This window comes from Aquarana catesbeiana, linkage group LG03 (genome assembly GCF_042186555.1).
Source record: "Aquarana catesbeiana isolate 2022-GZ linkage group LG03, ASM4218655v1, whole genome shotgun sequence".
Lineage (NCBI taxonomy): Eukaryota > Metazoa > Chordata > Amphibia > Anura > Ranidae > Aquarana > Aquarana catesbeiana.
Window position 1 is genome coordinate 520514790 of NC_133326.1, and position 15840 is coordinate 520530629.

Consider the following 15840-nt stretch of genomic DNA (forward strand, 5'->3'; position numbering starts at 1 on the left):
AAAAAGCAGAAGTACTGTAAGAGGTTCACTTTTTTTTACTTTAGAACAGTGAAAGTAATATTTACAGTAGCGATTTGCTCTTTTTGTACTATAAAGGGCTCATTTTATTTTTTTGAACCCCATTATGATACTGGCCAATTAATCGATTATGAAAATAGTAATCGATTAATTTCATAATCGATTAGTTGTCAATCGATTAGTTATTTCAGCCCTATACTGAAGTTTGGCACCATTCCATGAGTGTGCGCAATTTTAAAGCGTGACATGATAGGTATCTATTTACTTTACGTAACATCATCTTTCATAGTATACATAGTATACAAAAAATCGAGCTAACTTAAGTGTTTTTTTTATTCATGAAACAGTTTCTTTCCAAAAAAAACGCTTTGAAAAATTGCTCCACAAATACCGTGTGAGATAAAAAGTTGCAACGACCACCATTTTGTTCACTAGGGTGTCTGCTAAAACAATATATATAATGTTTTGGGGTTCTGAGTAATTTTCTAGCAAAAAAATGATGATTTTTGCATGTAGGAGAGAAGAATTGGCCTGCGTGGCAAGTGGTTAATTACCATAAGTAAGTAATATACAAATAATTATTATATATTGTTTTTAAGGTAATTTACTATATTTTCAAAAACTGTACTCAAGCAGGTGGCTTAACGGACAACTTACGGAAGTTTGAGGACTGCCTCCACTGCAGTGTTTTTATTGGACAGCTGGGGCCAATTGTACTTTACCATTGGTCCAAGGCTCCAAGCTGTCCATTGAGCTCAGTGCTTCCAACAAGAAGTGAGAGGCAATGTGAGCTCATTCTCTCAGTCTACTGCAAACAGAGTGTGCCAGTTTGTATTTAAACTGGCTGCTCTGTACATAGCTTCTGACAGGCTGCACAAGGAGCCCTGTATCTTCGGAACCATAGGTCCTAGGAGCCCCAATTTTTGACCAGTGGTCAAAAATTGCCCCCCCCCACAAATTGTGTGACCTCAGGTCGCCAAGCTATGACCCTCAAACCTTTTTTTTTGTGAGGCTCTGCCTCACCTGCCTCCCTTGGCTACACGTGCAGTATAGAGAAGCGAGCCAGTGCCACTGTTTATTTTGTCAGTTTTGGGCAGGTTTTGCAGAAAACAGGCACACTAATGAGCGCAGGTGTGCACTGGGCTTACGTTAGAGCTGGGGGTCAGTCTGTGCAAGGGAGCTTTTAGGAGCACGTTGCTCCATACTGTCCATGCAGGGATAGTGAAAGGCTGAGCCTGTAAGGATGTAGCAGCAGGGAGCTGCATGAGAAACAGTCAGAGCTGAGGAAGATTCAGCATTTAGTGCACGAGTACTGGGGCTGTGTGTTTGATGGTCTGGAGGACCAAGGCAGGAGGCCTATGCAGACAGAGATGCTGCAGAGAAGAGCCACGAGGTGGAGTACTGTTTGGTTTGACACCATGATGGTGAGGACCCCTGCGAGGGAAACTTTTCTGCTGTGAATCTTTACTTTCTTTTCAATAAATGTGGGCAGAAAGAGCCTTAAAACTGACTTTTTGGAGTTCAGTGGACTCACTGTTTGGCACTACCAATGAGCTAAAATACCACAAATCATCACAGCAGAAAAAAAACCCTTCACTTTTGCATTAAGAAGAAGAGCGTTTTGGTGGAAAAAGTTAGATGCGCCTAAACGTATGTAAACACGTGTAAACACAACTAAACGCTAGGTGCTTTGGTGCTTGAGCCTTCATTTATTTCAATGGCCAGAATAAATTAATATTCTGGCCAATGCAATGAGTGAACGTCCAAATGCTTGGTGTGCCTAAACGTGTTTAAACGCACCCAAACGCATTTGCAAAGCGTCACTTCTTTTAAAGCTGCTTTCCCCTTACACTAAAGTAAAGACTTCCAGGGGAGGAAAAAAATGTCCCGTGTCCATTAAACTTAAAAGTAATGGAAGGTACCTTGTAGTTTCTGCACCTAGGCAGGACGTTTTCTTTTAAAATTTAAACCTGTTATACATCTAATCTTTAAAAGTATTTACATACAATTTGAATTATTTACGTTTTACTATCTTACTTCTTTTAGTTGTATAATTAAATGCAGCAAAATAAAAAGGAAATTATAATGTGTACAATTTGGTTTAGCTTTCTTTCCTTGTTTTTTTTTCTATTTAGTTAAATCATAAGGGTTATATTTTGGAAATTGTTATTGGATTTACTGTTTACTATGTGTATATAAACTGTAAGTGGCTAAAGAAATGGTGAATGGATAATGTTTGCTACAGTTTGCACTATACCTGATCTTTAAAGTGTACAATGTCAACTCTCATTTACTAGGAGGAGGCTGCTTTTATTGTCCTGGAACTTTCCCTTGGGCAAAGGACTTCTGCTTTAAATTCCATGGAGGTCTTTATTGTCATGTGAACTGTTTATAGAGCAGCTTGATGTATGCTTCTGCAGTCAATGCCTGGCCTACAGCTTATGATGGGACATTGTTGACCACATTACAAATGCGCACAGCTTGTATTTAACCCATCTATCTTGCTAAGTTCCAAAAGGGCCCCTACTTTACAGCCTCGGACTTCCACACCATTCTCACACTCTGCACCCATTTGTTTAGATTGTGATGGGATTCTGTACTCCAGTTTACCCTGCAGTGTCGTTTTAACTGCTCTGCTCCACTTATTCACCAAGAAAACACATTAAAAAGGCAGTGAATATTAAATGGCACATTTAACCCCAGAATCCCTGATTTAAATTTAAGAACATGCCAAGGGGTTTTGAATAAGGCTAGCCAAAGGGTCGCCACAAACAACCACATAAAAGCCAGAGATAAAACAGATCTGAGCATCTTTGTGTTGATCAGACTGGGCAGGGGTAAAGTGTATGTAAATCATAACAATGAACTTCTCCTATTTCCTCCATTTTGGTTTGTTAAATATACCACTGAAAGCGTATTATATCTGTTCAATTTGCAAAAAGAATACATGTTGAATCCTGCCAGAAATGCAGTGCTGTTCTGTGTCCAGTGTTATTTGAATTTCCATAATAAGCCCAGCCCTGTTTATCTCTGTGAACTACGAAACAACTTCTCCCTGTGTTATGAAGAAGAGGAGAGGGGAGGTGGTCTATAGTCCTACCATGTTTACTGTAGCTGCTGACTTTTAGGCTACATTCACACTTGAGTTGAGCGTTTTCAGGCATTTTTTCAAGCATTTTTTTAGGTGATTTTGGGCATTTTTCTGAGCAGATTTGCAAATATTATAGGCATTTTTCATTTAGGCGTTTTTGCTGTGGCCAATAGAAACCTGTGTAAGGTGTGGAGTGATGCTAGAAAAGGGAAAGGGAGCTGCTGTTTGCGCTGCAAATGCCTGAAAAAACACTAATTTCTTGCTGTTCAGGCATTTTCCCTTGAAGTCTATGGAAACAAAAACACTCAAATCTGCCTTGGCCATTGAAATGAATAAGATTTTACTTGTTTTTTTTTTTTTTTTATGTAATCTTTATTTTGAGAATTTCAAATAACAATATACAAATGGTCAGAAAACATCGTATAAAAGTAGAGAGGATACAACAAAGAAAGCCCTTCTCTGGGTATACATTTTCATCAAGAGAGATACTCAGGGATACACGCACTTGAGGGATCGTATTCCGGAGGGACGCTTATCATCATATTACCATCACATCATATGAATTCAAACAACTATGGATCTCCCCTACCATTCCCTTTTGGGATATCTCAGAGGAGGGTTAAGGCCCTCAATCAAAAACAAGGATCAGATAGCGATCCAAGGTACCAGGGCCAAAAGAGAAGCAAAAACATAAACATATACAGAAATTAGGATACGAATAAAAATAAAATAAACTAAAAGTAAAAAGTAAAAAAGGTGTTACACCTGTTAGCATGGTAAACCAACTTGAGCTGTGTTAGGTTTGTCAGAGCTTGTTCGTACCTTCGCTCTTTATGTAGTGGAACCTCCCCAGTCCAGCTCCATCAGTCGGGGGGCCACCGCCTGTGAGGGTCCTGCGGCGGACACCCCCGCTGGGCTGACATAGTGTATCCAAGTAGCCCATATTGAGTAAAACTTCTCATATCTGTCTTTACATTTCACCATCCACTCTTCTGCAGCCATGATATTATTGACTAATATTATCCATTTGGTGCGTGTAGGTACCTGAGGCTTCTTCCAATATATTGGGATTAGCCTTCGGTCCGCATTAAGCAGGTGGGTAGAATCGATTTGCGGTACTGGCTGAGAGGAATGGTGAGGAAGTGCAGTAGGGATTCCATAGGGGAATCCGGGAGTTCCAGATCCAGAATGATCTTGATCTGAAGCATGAATATCCAGCCAGTAGGGCCTTAACTTGGCATTCACACCAGATGTAAAGGAATGAGCCTCTGAGACCACATTCTCTCCAACATGTGGCCGAGAGAAACGGGTAGATCTTGGCAAGTTTGGAAGGGACTCTATACGACCTTGTCAGAACTTTATAACTATTCTCCTGCATTTTCGTATCAACTGTGCTTGAATGCATGAGGCGATAAAGATGGTCCAGCTGAGGCTCGGTGAAGACGTGCTGAAGGTCCCTCTTCCATTCTCCAATGAACCCCGGTTTCCCCTCGATATGCATGGATTGCAGCAAGTCGTATAGTACCGATATTGCGTGGAGGATAGCCGAGGTTGACATACATAGGCGTTTAAAGGGGGATGCTAGGGTGGGGGAACGAGCTCCATGGATTTTACTTGTTGAGCCTTTCTGAGCGCCGAGCTTTGAGATGAAAAACAATCAAGTGTGATTCTTAAAATAAGGACACTTAGTTTTCCAGGGATCCAGTGATGACCTCACCTGAGCCGATTCGTCCAATCAGCTACGGGTTCAAGAGTCGGCATCTTAGATCAGGGAAACCAGCAGTGAAGCCTTGCGGCTTCACAGCCAGTTACCTAATGCACGTGCGCGATCCTCCCCTGACTTTGTGAATGGTCCAGCAGTCTTCTGGGACCTGTGATGTGTCCCAGAAGGCTGTGGGGAGAAGGAAGGAGAGCCGAGCTTCCGCACATATCGCTGCAGCGATCTGACCAGAAGTGGAAGCGGGTACCTGTCAAAACCAGATACCCACTCCCCTCCAAAAATTGCCAAATGTGGCAGTGGAAAGGGGGGAGGGGAGGATGCAAACAAGCAGAACTTCCCATTTTGGGTGAAGTTCCTCTTTAATTGCATTCCACCTGACACTGGTCCCTCTGTTTGCATACCTGTGTATGTCCATTTAGCCTCTTCAGCAGATATCGGTCAGCCATCCCCACGCATGATTTGAATATTGGCAAATAACTCTAAATCTAAAACAGTTTAGTTAAAAACTTGGCTTAGCTAAGTCTCTTGTTCTGTGTATGGTTGTATTGGATACTCCAACACAAGACCTGCCTGTCATAATTTCACTCTCTGTTTCTGTCAACCTGGGGGTCTTGCATGTTTACATCCACCTTGTCCAGTTCTGGTGCCACCTGTTGAAATCTCCATTATATAACATAAAAGGTCCAACCCCTCATAATAGGTACATTAGGTATACAGACCCAGGAACTCAGTGTATACAGTAGATCCCACCAACAGTGTCCCTGAGAAATACAGTATAGGAAACTATTCTTTGGTTTAATTCTCCAGCATCTACCAAAAGCTACTTGAAAGATCAAGTATTAAACTGATTGAACAGATGTTGTGCCTATCCTTGCCGAGATTCGAACCGTTAATGGGCAGGCTGAATGTACCAAATTGGTTGACCGATCAACTTGGGTACAACCAGCCTGCCGGATTCTTTAGCGATTATCACTGTCTTCTCCCAGTGGGGATGGCTTCCCCAGCCCCCCCGCCAGGAGCAGACAGTTGCTCGACAGGAGGGTTTCCCCTGTCAGCACTGTCTGTGTTAATGGCGGAATCATGCAAATTTTTTTCCTGCAACCTGTAGTTGCAGGAAAGAAATTCGCACCATGTATGGCCTGCCTAACCTGATATGTGTTTAGACTTCCACCATTCCTGGCAGCCCTGCTACCCTGGGCCATAGTCTGTTTGTTATGCAGAAACTTGGACCCAGTGCTATACTCCAGTGGCGTAACTAGAACCTTCAGGGCCCCAGTGCAAGAAACCATGAAGGGGCCCCCTTTGAACCCCAGCCGGGGCCCTTCCCTCCGAATCCGGTGGTGGAAATCCAGGGCCCGGTCACAAGTACGACCTTTATGAGACCTGTAGTTCCGCCACTGGTATCAGTAGTTTTTTAATTATTTTTTACCATTTGTATAGGAGTCCCGCTGGGGGACTTTGGTGAGATATCAGAGGTCTAAACAGACCTCTGATGTTCCACCTTTGAGACAAAGAGGAAGTCTGAGCACACAGCCCCCAATCTCCTTCAGCTACATAGAATGAATGGACAGGAATAGCTCTGTACGGAGCTTCCTGTCCATCCATAAACTGAAGCATAGTAAATGCAGTTTAGTATATGCCACAGTTATAAATGGACAGAGTCAGTGATAGGTACAGATCACTGACTTTCAATTCAGAAAAAAAAGGGGTTGATCGGTAAATTACACATTCACTGGCCTATTTCCCACTCTCCGTCCTGACAGATCCCCAGCAGCAGCCAGCAGGAGAGGGGATGGGGGAACCTGGCAGAGCCGACGAGGGGGTCCGGGAAAGAGCACACAGGGGCTGGAGAGCATACCTTGCTGGTACTGCTGTACCCCCCCCATCCTCCAGCCACCCCACTCTGGTGCTGCTAGACCCCTGTCTGTCCTCCAACATCCCCACGCTGGTACTACTGTCCCCTCCCCTCCCCTGGTGCTGGTGTCCAGTGATTCCTGCTGGTACACCCCCCAAATGGCTGGGGATTTAGATTTCCTCTGTGTGTTCTGCCCCATCCTCCATTCTGGCACCCTAGGGTGGCTGACACCAGCCCTGCCAGCCAGCATGGTCTGTAGATGGGGTCCCTGTTCTTTTTTACAATTTAATTTTTTTATTTTTTTAATTCATGATGCTTTTTAGGGGGAGGGGGTTGGGGCAGTGGACAGTGTTGGTAGGGAAGGGGGTGGTGTCAGTAGTTTTTTATTTTATATATCTTTTTATAATTTAATTTTTTATAATTTTTGTTTACAATTGCATTTTACAAACAATACATTTTTTACATTGTCCCTTTCCCAGCATTGAAGATGAATGGACAGAAGACAGAAGCTCCTGTCCATTCATAAACTGAGCAGAGTAAACACACAGGTTGCTCTGCTCAATTTTCACAGGACACAGGAGCGATCTCGCTCATTGTATCCAATTCAAAAAAGGCAGGGACCGGTAAATAACCGGTCTCTTCCTCTGCTCTCCATCCTGACAGATCCCCATAGCTGGTGGGAGAGGAGAGAAGGGAACCGGCTGCGGGGCACGAGGGAGGACGGAGGAGGAGGACAGGGAGCTGGAGAAGAAGGGGGGTGAAGGACACAATGGGGAGCTGTAGAAGAACGGGGGGAGAAGGACACATAGGGGGACTGGAGGAGGAGGATACAGGGAACAGCCGGGATGATTGGTACAGCAGGAGGGACAGCTGTGAACAACGATCTCCCTGTATAGCTTTTTAGCCGACAGCCGTGGGAGGGAGAGAAGGAGAAGCGGCTGTCAGCTATACAGGGAAATTGGTCTTCACAGCTGTCCTTCCTGCTGCACCGATCATGCCCGGCTGTGAACCAGGGGACCATCCAGGATAAGCCCCGGGATATTAGGCAGCACTTGCGGGTGTCCGGGAGCCGCCCCCGAAAGAGATTTGGGATGTCTGCCTATAACATAGAAAATCTTCACTTTTTGCGTACCGGTCCATTTTAAGAAATGTGAAAACCTATTCCAAAAATGAATCGACTTTACTATGGTGGTCCTATGGCAATCTACATATCTATTGTCCCACTGAAGAGAAGGTTTGTTTGCAAGTGGGATATGCAGTCAGAGGATAAGGCAAGGACAGGTTTAATCCTTTGAAAACAGTAAGGAAAAGTCCTTTTAAAAGATTTCTGGTAGGAAAGCTTAGGGAGCTCTATAAAGCACACTTTGATTATCTGTGAAACATGTAAATACTTATTTTCCATCTAGCAGACAAACATAAAACAAATTCCTACCATTTTGGATGTCCTGTTTACTTAGCGATTAAAGCCCAACTGATTTGTATGCCTACAAACAGCATAAATGTTTGAGACCCCTTCAGACTGTAGTCTGGTTTTCCATACTTGGGTGCTTCCTTAGGACAGTGAAGGAAAATATTCTTTACACTGGCTTCTAGTAGTTACACGACTTGGTTTTTTTCTTTCGCCCTATTTTACTTTTTCTGTGCCATCTATCACTTCTCTCTTTTAAATTTTAACCTAAACCCTATAAAATGGATCTTTCAGATATTTATTAAATGTGGGTTGTAGGAGCCCAAATGTGGAAGCCTTGATTTGTTAAAGGATAAATTCAACTTTGTAACATGTTACATGTTCCACTCCTCTCCCCCTGATCCCCCTGATCCCCCCCCCCCCCCCCCTCAGTGACAGCAGGCAGGTGAACTTCTCCCCACTACTGCTATCACGAATGAACCCCTTGACGTTGGCTGCACGCATATATGTGGCCCTGTTAAACAAGCTCACCGTGCTGAGAGCGCACTCCCTGCACGCTCCCACCACAGTAGCCGACAGGTAGCAGAAAGCTCTTGATACATACTTGCTATTTGAAGCTTTCCAATCATGTGACCGCTGTGACAATCACATTGGTCACATGACCTGAATGCTCGCCTCCGCCTCTCGGCTTTTATAACTCTTAAAGGGCCAGGAGGCGGTCAGTGTGAAGAGGTCAAACAGCGCAGCTGTGCAGGGCTCCACCCACATGGACCTGTCATTCATTCACAGAGTTCTGTGAATGATTAAATTATGTCTACTGTAGGCCTCTGTGGATGACAGCTTAGGCCGCTTTCACACAGACGGATAGAATGGTGCTTTTGGCTGCGGATTTTCTACCGCAGCTAAAAGCACACAATGCTTTCCTATGGCCCCATTCACACAGTACGTTTAGCTGCAAATTAGATACATGCGGTTCTGTGCGGATAGAAAAAATAGAATTGACTGCGTCCAGGAGCGATTTAGCGCAGCTATCCGCACATAACCGCACGTAATCGCAGTGCACTGTGTCAACTGCGGATAACAGCGCGGAGCTGCTCATCGGGAAAGGAAAAATGATTTTTCCTTTCCCAATGAGCGACAAGCACGGGGATCCAACTCGGATCCCCGCCAATGCGCGGCACTGTTTGGTATGAATCTTGAGGGGGAACTCCACGCCAAATTTTAAATAAAAAAATGGCGTGGGTTCCCCCCCAGGGGCATACCAGGCCCCTCGGTCTGGTATGGATTTTAAGAGGAACCCCTACGCCGAAAAAAACGGCGTGGGGTCCCCCCACCCCCCACCACCTTGTCCCCATGTTGATGAGGACAAGGGCCCCTTCCCGACAACCCTGGCCGTTGGTTGTCGGGGTCTGCGGGCGGAGGGCTTATCGGAATCCGGGAGCCCCCTTTAATAAGGGGGCCCCCAGATCCCGGCCCCCCACCCTATGTCACCTAGTGAAAAAGTGTCAATAAAAAAACACTACACAGGTTTTTAAAGTAATTTATTAGACAGCTCCGGGGGTCTTCTTCCGGCTTCAGGGGTCCTCTTCCGCCTTTGGGGACTTCTTCCGGCTTCGAGGGTCTCTCCGGTTCTTCTCCGCGCTCTCCGGGTCTTCTGCCAGGCTCCTCTGCTATCTTCTACTCTTTTGCTGCTCTTTTGCTAGCGGAGGAGCCAGTCTGCTGCCTTCTGCCTTCTTCCCTCTTCTCTTCTTCTGATTTTGACACAACGCTCTCTCCGGCTGGAATGCACTCTGGGCGCTCCGCTCTGACTTATATAGGCGGTGACCCCGCCCCCTTATGCCGTCACAGTCCCTGGGCATGCTGGGACTGTGACGTTTTAGGGGGCGTTGTCATCACGTACCACGCCCCCTAAAACGTCACAGTCCCAGCATGCCCAGGGACTGTGGCGGCATAAGGGGGCGGGGTCACTGCCTATATAAGTCAGAGCGGAGCGCCCAGAGTGCATTCCAGCCGGAGAGAGCGTCGTGTCAACATCAGAAGAAAAGAGGGAAGAAGGCAGAAGGCAGCAGACCGGGCTCCTCCGCTAGCAAAAGAGCGGCAAAAGAGCAGAAGATAGCGGAGGAGCCTGGCAGAAGACCCGGAGAGCGCGGAGAAGAACCGGAGAGACCCCCGAAGCCGGAAGAAGACCCCCGAAGCCGGAAGAAGACCCCCAAAGTCGGAAGAGGACCCTCGAAGCTGTCTAATAAATTACTTTAAAAACCTGTGTAGTGTCTTTTTATTGAAACTTTTTCACTAGGTGAATGGGTAGGGGTACCATGTACCCCATACTCATTCACATAGGGTGGGGGGTCGGGATCTGGGGGCCCCCTTATTAAAGGGGGCTCCCGGATTCCGATAAGCTCTCCACCCGCAGACCCCAACAACCAACGGCCAGGGTTGTCGGGAAGAGGCCCTTGTCCTCATCAACATGGGGACAAGGTGCATTGGGAGAGGGGGGGCCGCAGGGCCCCCCCTCCCCCAAAGCACCCACCACCCCATGTTGAGGGCATGCGGCCTGGTACGGCTCAGGAGGGGGGGCGCTTGCCCGTCCCCACCCCCTTTCCTGACCGACCGGGCTGCGTGCTCGGATAAGGGTCTGGTATGGATTTTGGGGGGGACCCCACGCCGTTTTTTCGGCGTAGGGGTTCCTCTTAAAATCCATACCAGACCGAAGGGCCTGGTATGCCCCTGGGGGGGAACCCAAGCCATTTTTTTATTGAAAATTTGGCGTGGAGTTTCCCCTCAAGATTCATACCAAACAGTGTGAGTCGGTAGCCTGTTGGGTTGCCATGGAAATGGCTAGCCGCAGCTAAACGCAACCGCAGCTAATCGCACTGTGCAAATACAGCTGATCGCAGTGCCGGGAGTCTTGAATTCCACAGGAAAAAAACCATGCTTTTAACTGCGGCAGAATAGACGTCCATGTGAAAGGCGCCTTATAATTCTCAATGAACTGCAAGGACAATGGTGAGCACACTCGTAGTCCATTGATTCTTCTTGCCATTCAGTAACTTCCTGCCCGTACGAGGTACATGCAGACAGCTTACTGAGTGCCTCATTGTTTCACACAATGGCCACCTTTTCACTCTCCTCTTCACTTATTCCTTCCCCACTTTATTTTATTTATTAAGCCTATGTTTGTCACTTCTTGTATTTTTGTGTTTGTACACGGTTTGTTGTGTGATGAGTAGGGTAGTGGGTCCTCGGGCCAGCCCTGAAAGTCTTGGGAAGGGGTGGACATGGCCTTTTGGCTTAGTTCACCCTCTCTCATGGGGTCTCTCTTCGGGGGAGCCTCACCTAGTACTTGGGTGGGTCTGTTTCGGCAGGCCCTCCAGAGAACGGGGTCCGTCTGGTTTCGGCCAGATGGACTAACTGTAAGTACCCTGGTCCCCGTCTGGAGCCTAACGCCCCGGGGGATTCAAGGAAAGGCACATTTGTGTACCCGTTTGCTGTTTTTTGTGTTTCACTCTTTATGTGTGTGCATATTTTTTTGGCATCGGGTGAAGTTTTTGGGTGTGTTATGCACGTCATAGGCTTTCAAAAAAATAAAAAAAAACTGAGTGCCTGCAGGAGCCATGCATTGCACCCACGATCTGCTGATCGTGGGCTGCAATGTCTTACAGGCTCCTGTTTTAAAAAATAGTAAATGCACATCTTTTTAAAGGTAAATACATGTGCATTTTATATTTTTTTGTAAAAGATGACCTTAGCCTTTGAGGGACAGAAATAGTCGTGTTCTCTAGCAGTCCCATCTGTATCTTGAGTTTGTTCAAAGTTGATATTTAGGTTTCATTTTCTCTTCAAAAAAAAGTCTGTGCATGCAGGTAAACTTGGGTATTGTCCTGTGTTTTTTGCCTCCCTGTGATCTTTGGCCAGCAATGGCCATTGTGATTACCAACTTAGCTGACTGTGATTAGATAGCAACAACAATTGCTTTAGGAAGCTTTCATGCAAACCAGTGCTACTGGCTGTTCTGGTTGGCTTGCCGTCTAGAAGTAGCAGTCTGTACTCAAAAGTCTGTAAAGCAATGCAAATGATTGCTCGTCTTACATCTTTTGTTTGACTTGGTTCACATTTCTCCCTGGTTCATTTACATAAACAAATACTAATGAGCTAACAAACTGGGTGGTCCACACTGCAAAATCTTTCCTGAGGGAAAACTCTGAGACAATAGATTTTCAATAGATACGGGTGTTGCTCAGTTGTAATCATACTGCAGACTGGTTAAACTTTACCCAAGTTGGAAATTCCAGGTCGTGTATATCCTCCAAATACAGTAGATAAAATCCTTTTCTAATAACTAATAATCTAAAGCTTTGCTTGCTTGCGTTCAAATTAATTGCTTATTCATGTTATCACTCACTTTTGATGTTTTGTTTTAAAGCTGAACTCCTGGCAGATATAAAAGGCACAAATTAATACGGCTCAGTATTGAAAAGAAAACTTTTCAATACTGAGCTGTATTCATTTGTTCAAAAGAAATCATTGGTGAACTTTACAAAAAAAAAAACATACAGTATCCTGCAGTATCACTGTGATGCTTTAGGAGTTCCTTACCAACTTTAAGGCAGGCCATAGATGATGCAATTTTCTTTACTGCAACCATGGTTTGAAAGAGAGAGAATCGCTTGGTTCACCCATCAACACTGTGCTATATCCCTCCCATGAAGCTACTGTGTTCTCCCAGTAGGGGGGTTGTTGCAGGGAGTCATCCTGCTGGGAGAACACAGTGATTATTGCTAGCGACTCTAGCTGCTGGCAATAATCGCATGTAAAAATCCAACATGCTGGTTGTACCCGAGTTGATTCATGGATCGACTTGAGCAAAATCAGCCTGTCCTTAGATGGTTCGAATCTCGACCGGTCCCTGCTCGACTGGACTATGGCTGACTAAGACCAAGAACTGAGCAATTTCATGACTCCTTATTGCTCAGTTCTCAAACTTCTCTGAGTGAAGAGCAGTGTCTGTCAGTCACCTGCTGTCCACTCTTCTCCAGCGCTCACTGGAGCGCCAGGCTGGAATGGGGTGGGCACAGTTGGCGCTGACTCTCAGCTGAATGCTGAGAGACAAAGCCAGCTGTCCAAAGAATAGCTGAGAGGATCCTGACAATATGGTCGGGATCCTTCTAGAGCCTGGAGCAGTTCTGTGACGCCAGTTGACAGCGAGCTTTAGCCAGCTGTTGACTGATTCTGGGTCATAAGAAAGCACAAGTAGGTGAACTCCTGTTACCCACAAGAAACATTTGGCCAAAAAATACTTTTCTTTTAATACATTATTATTTTTTTTTCTTTTGGAAGCTCTCACAGATTTGTATTGGTCTCTGTTTCCCTGCTAGGTAGATTCACCCCTCCATTTGTACAGATCATTATTGTCACGGAAAGAGAAAGTGATGGGAAATCCAAACACTTATGCCCCGTACACACGGTCGGATTTTCCGATGGACATTTTCCATCGGATTTTCCGACACACAAAGTTTGATATTTTGAGATAAAATTTTCCGACAACAAAATCCGTTGTCGGAAATTCCGATCGTGTGTACACAAATCCGACGGACAAAGTGCCACGCACATAATTAATGTTACTCTTTCCAACGGATTTTGTTGTCGGAAAATTTTATCTCCTGCTGTCCAACTTTGTGTGTCGGAAAATCCGATGGAAAATGTCCGATGGAGCCTACACACGGTCGGAATTTCCGACAACACGCTCCGATCAGACATTTTCCATCGGAAAATCCGACCGTGTGTACGGGGCATTAGTTTGTTTTCTTTAAAAGTCAGCCACAGCCTAAATAGTAGACATGTGCACACTGAAATATTTCGTTTAGGAATTTAGTTTTCGTCCGAAAAATAAATTTATTTAGTTACTCCTGAAATTCGTTTTTATTTATTTAGTTTTTCGTTAAAAATTGCATTTGTCCGAAAATCCAAATTAAGGTCCAATCTGTCATTGAAGGCTTATGGTGTCTGTCGAAAGTTCAAAGAAGATTCGACGGAGCAGCTAAACTGTACGACGCCGTATAGTTTACCTGCTCCGTCGAATCTTCTTAGAACTTTCAACAGACATCATAAGCCAAAGTACGTGTGTACTTAGAGAATCCTGTCCCCTGCCAACATGCTGCAGAGTGGGACCCTTGGTTTCTTTGAAGAAGCAGTGGTCTCTGTGCAGAGGTCTGACATATACCCTGTGAGCCAGAAGTAGAGCTTTTCATCAAAGGGGAACATGAGCTTTGCTGATTTTAAGCTATAGGTCTGACTTATTACGGAATGTGTAGGACATCGTCAATTTACACATAGAGAGCAAGGGTCCCACTCTGCAGCATGCTTTCGTGCATTGGAATCTTGGCTGGTTCCTGCTAAATATTCAAAATGTGTATGGGCAGGCTGAATGTACCAAGTTGATCGATCAACTGGGGTACAACCAGCCTGCCGGATTTTACTTGCGATTATCGCTAGCGGCTGGTATAGCCATTAGCAATATTCACTGTCTTCTCCTGGTGGGGACGGCTTCTCCTGCCAGGAGAAGACAATGTCTCAGCAAGAGGGATTCCCCTGTCAGCACTGACTGTGCTGATGGCGGAGTAGTGGTTGCAGGAAACAAAATCGCACCATCTATGGCCTGCCTGAGACATTGAACACATTTTGTTTTGATGCACCAATGTATTTAGGTGATTGTAACTGAACATTTAAAGGGGCTTTAATATAATTAATGTTACTCTTTCCTAGAATCTTAATTAAGTCCTAAATATTAGGAAACTAAATAGATTTGCAAATTGCTTACAATGAAAGTAGCCATTTTACCTTGGAGATGGATACCCTGGACTCTAGCAAGCTAATTGGCTCGTTGGCTCATGAAACATCTGTCTCTTCTTTGTAAAAATGACAGGGGTCCTTTAAGTTCTGATTCTGAAGATGAGACAAATATTGTTGTGTAATGTGATTCCCGGCTTCATTTCTGTAGGTTCAATGCAGTCATATACATGGTCTCTAACCTACACTGTCACCACAGCTGCTAATGGACCTCCTGAGAGCCCCCAGCAAGTCCCGTGTATGAGGAGTGCACACATGTCCCCTTCTGTCACACATCGAATACCCGTTTATCCACATCGAGAAGAACATGGGTAAGTAAAACTATTAAATCACCTCCAAAGGGTCCTTTTCTCCAAAGTGTTTTGGGAAAATTGCATAGGTTTGGCTAACAGCTTGAATTGAATGATTCTTACTATATGGATGGGGGCATGCTGTATTTTGTTTATGCATAACTGGTGTTAACCTGAGACCCCTTTCACACTGAGGCGCTTTTCAGGTGCTTTCACGCTAAAAAAAGTGCCTGAAAAGCTCACAAAAACCTATTTTCATGAAAATCAATGAATGCTTTCACACTGGGGCAGTGCGCTGGCAGGGTGGTGAAAAAACGCCCCTCTCCATTGAAATTAATGGAAAGCGCCTGAAAAGCTCTTCAAAAGCGCATGAAAAGCTCTTCAAAAGTGCTCAGTGTTTTACAGGCAGTTTACAAGCGCCTCAGTGTGAAAAGGGCCTTAGCTCCATCCTCCTGGAAGCTCTTTTCATTTAACTTGTACAGGTTTTAGATGAGCCAAAATCTTGTGCAGCTGTGCATGGTAGCCAATCAGCTTGTAACTTCAGGTTGTTCAATTAAGCTTTTACAAAAAAACTGCAAGCTGATTAGTTTCTGTGCAGAGCCAGGGCTGGAC

At 45.1% G+C, this 15840-nt stretch overlaps 1 protein-coding gene across 2 annotated transcripts in view; it reads left to right on the top strand.

Moving 5' to 3' along the window:
• RFX4 (regulatory factor X4) overlaps positions 1 to 15840 on the top strand; it is a 145383-nt gene that overhangs the window by 114548 nt on the left and 14995 nt on the right. The window contains exon 16 of one of the 2 annotated variants that reach the window (XM_073621207.1): positions 15090 to 15249. In XM_073621207.1, the coding sequence (XP_073477308.1) occupies positions 15090 to 15249 (160 nt within the window). The remainder of the gene's footprint in view (positions 1 to 15089; positions 15250 to 15840) is intronic. The other variant, XM_073621208.1, reaches the window with a different exon arrangement.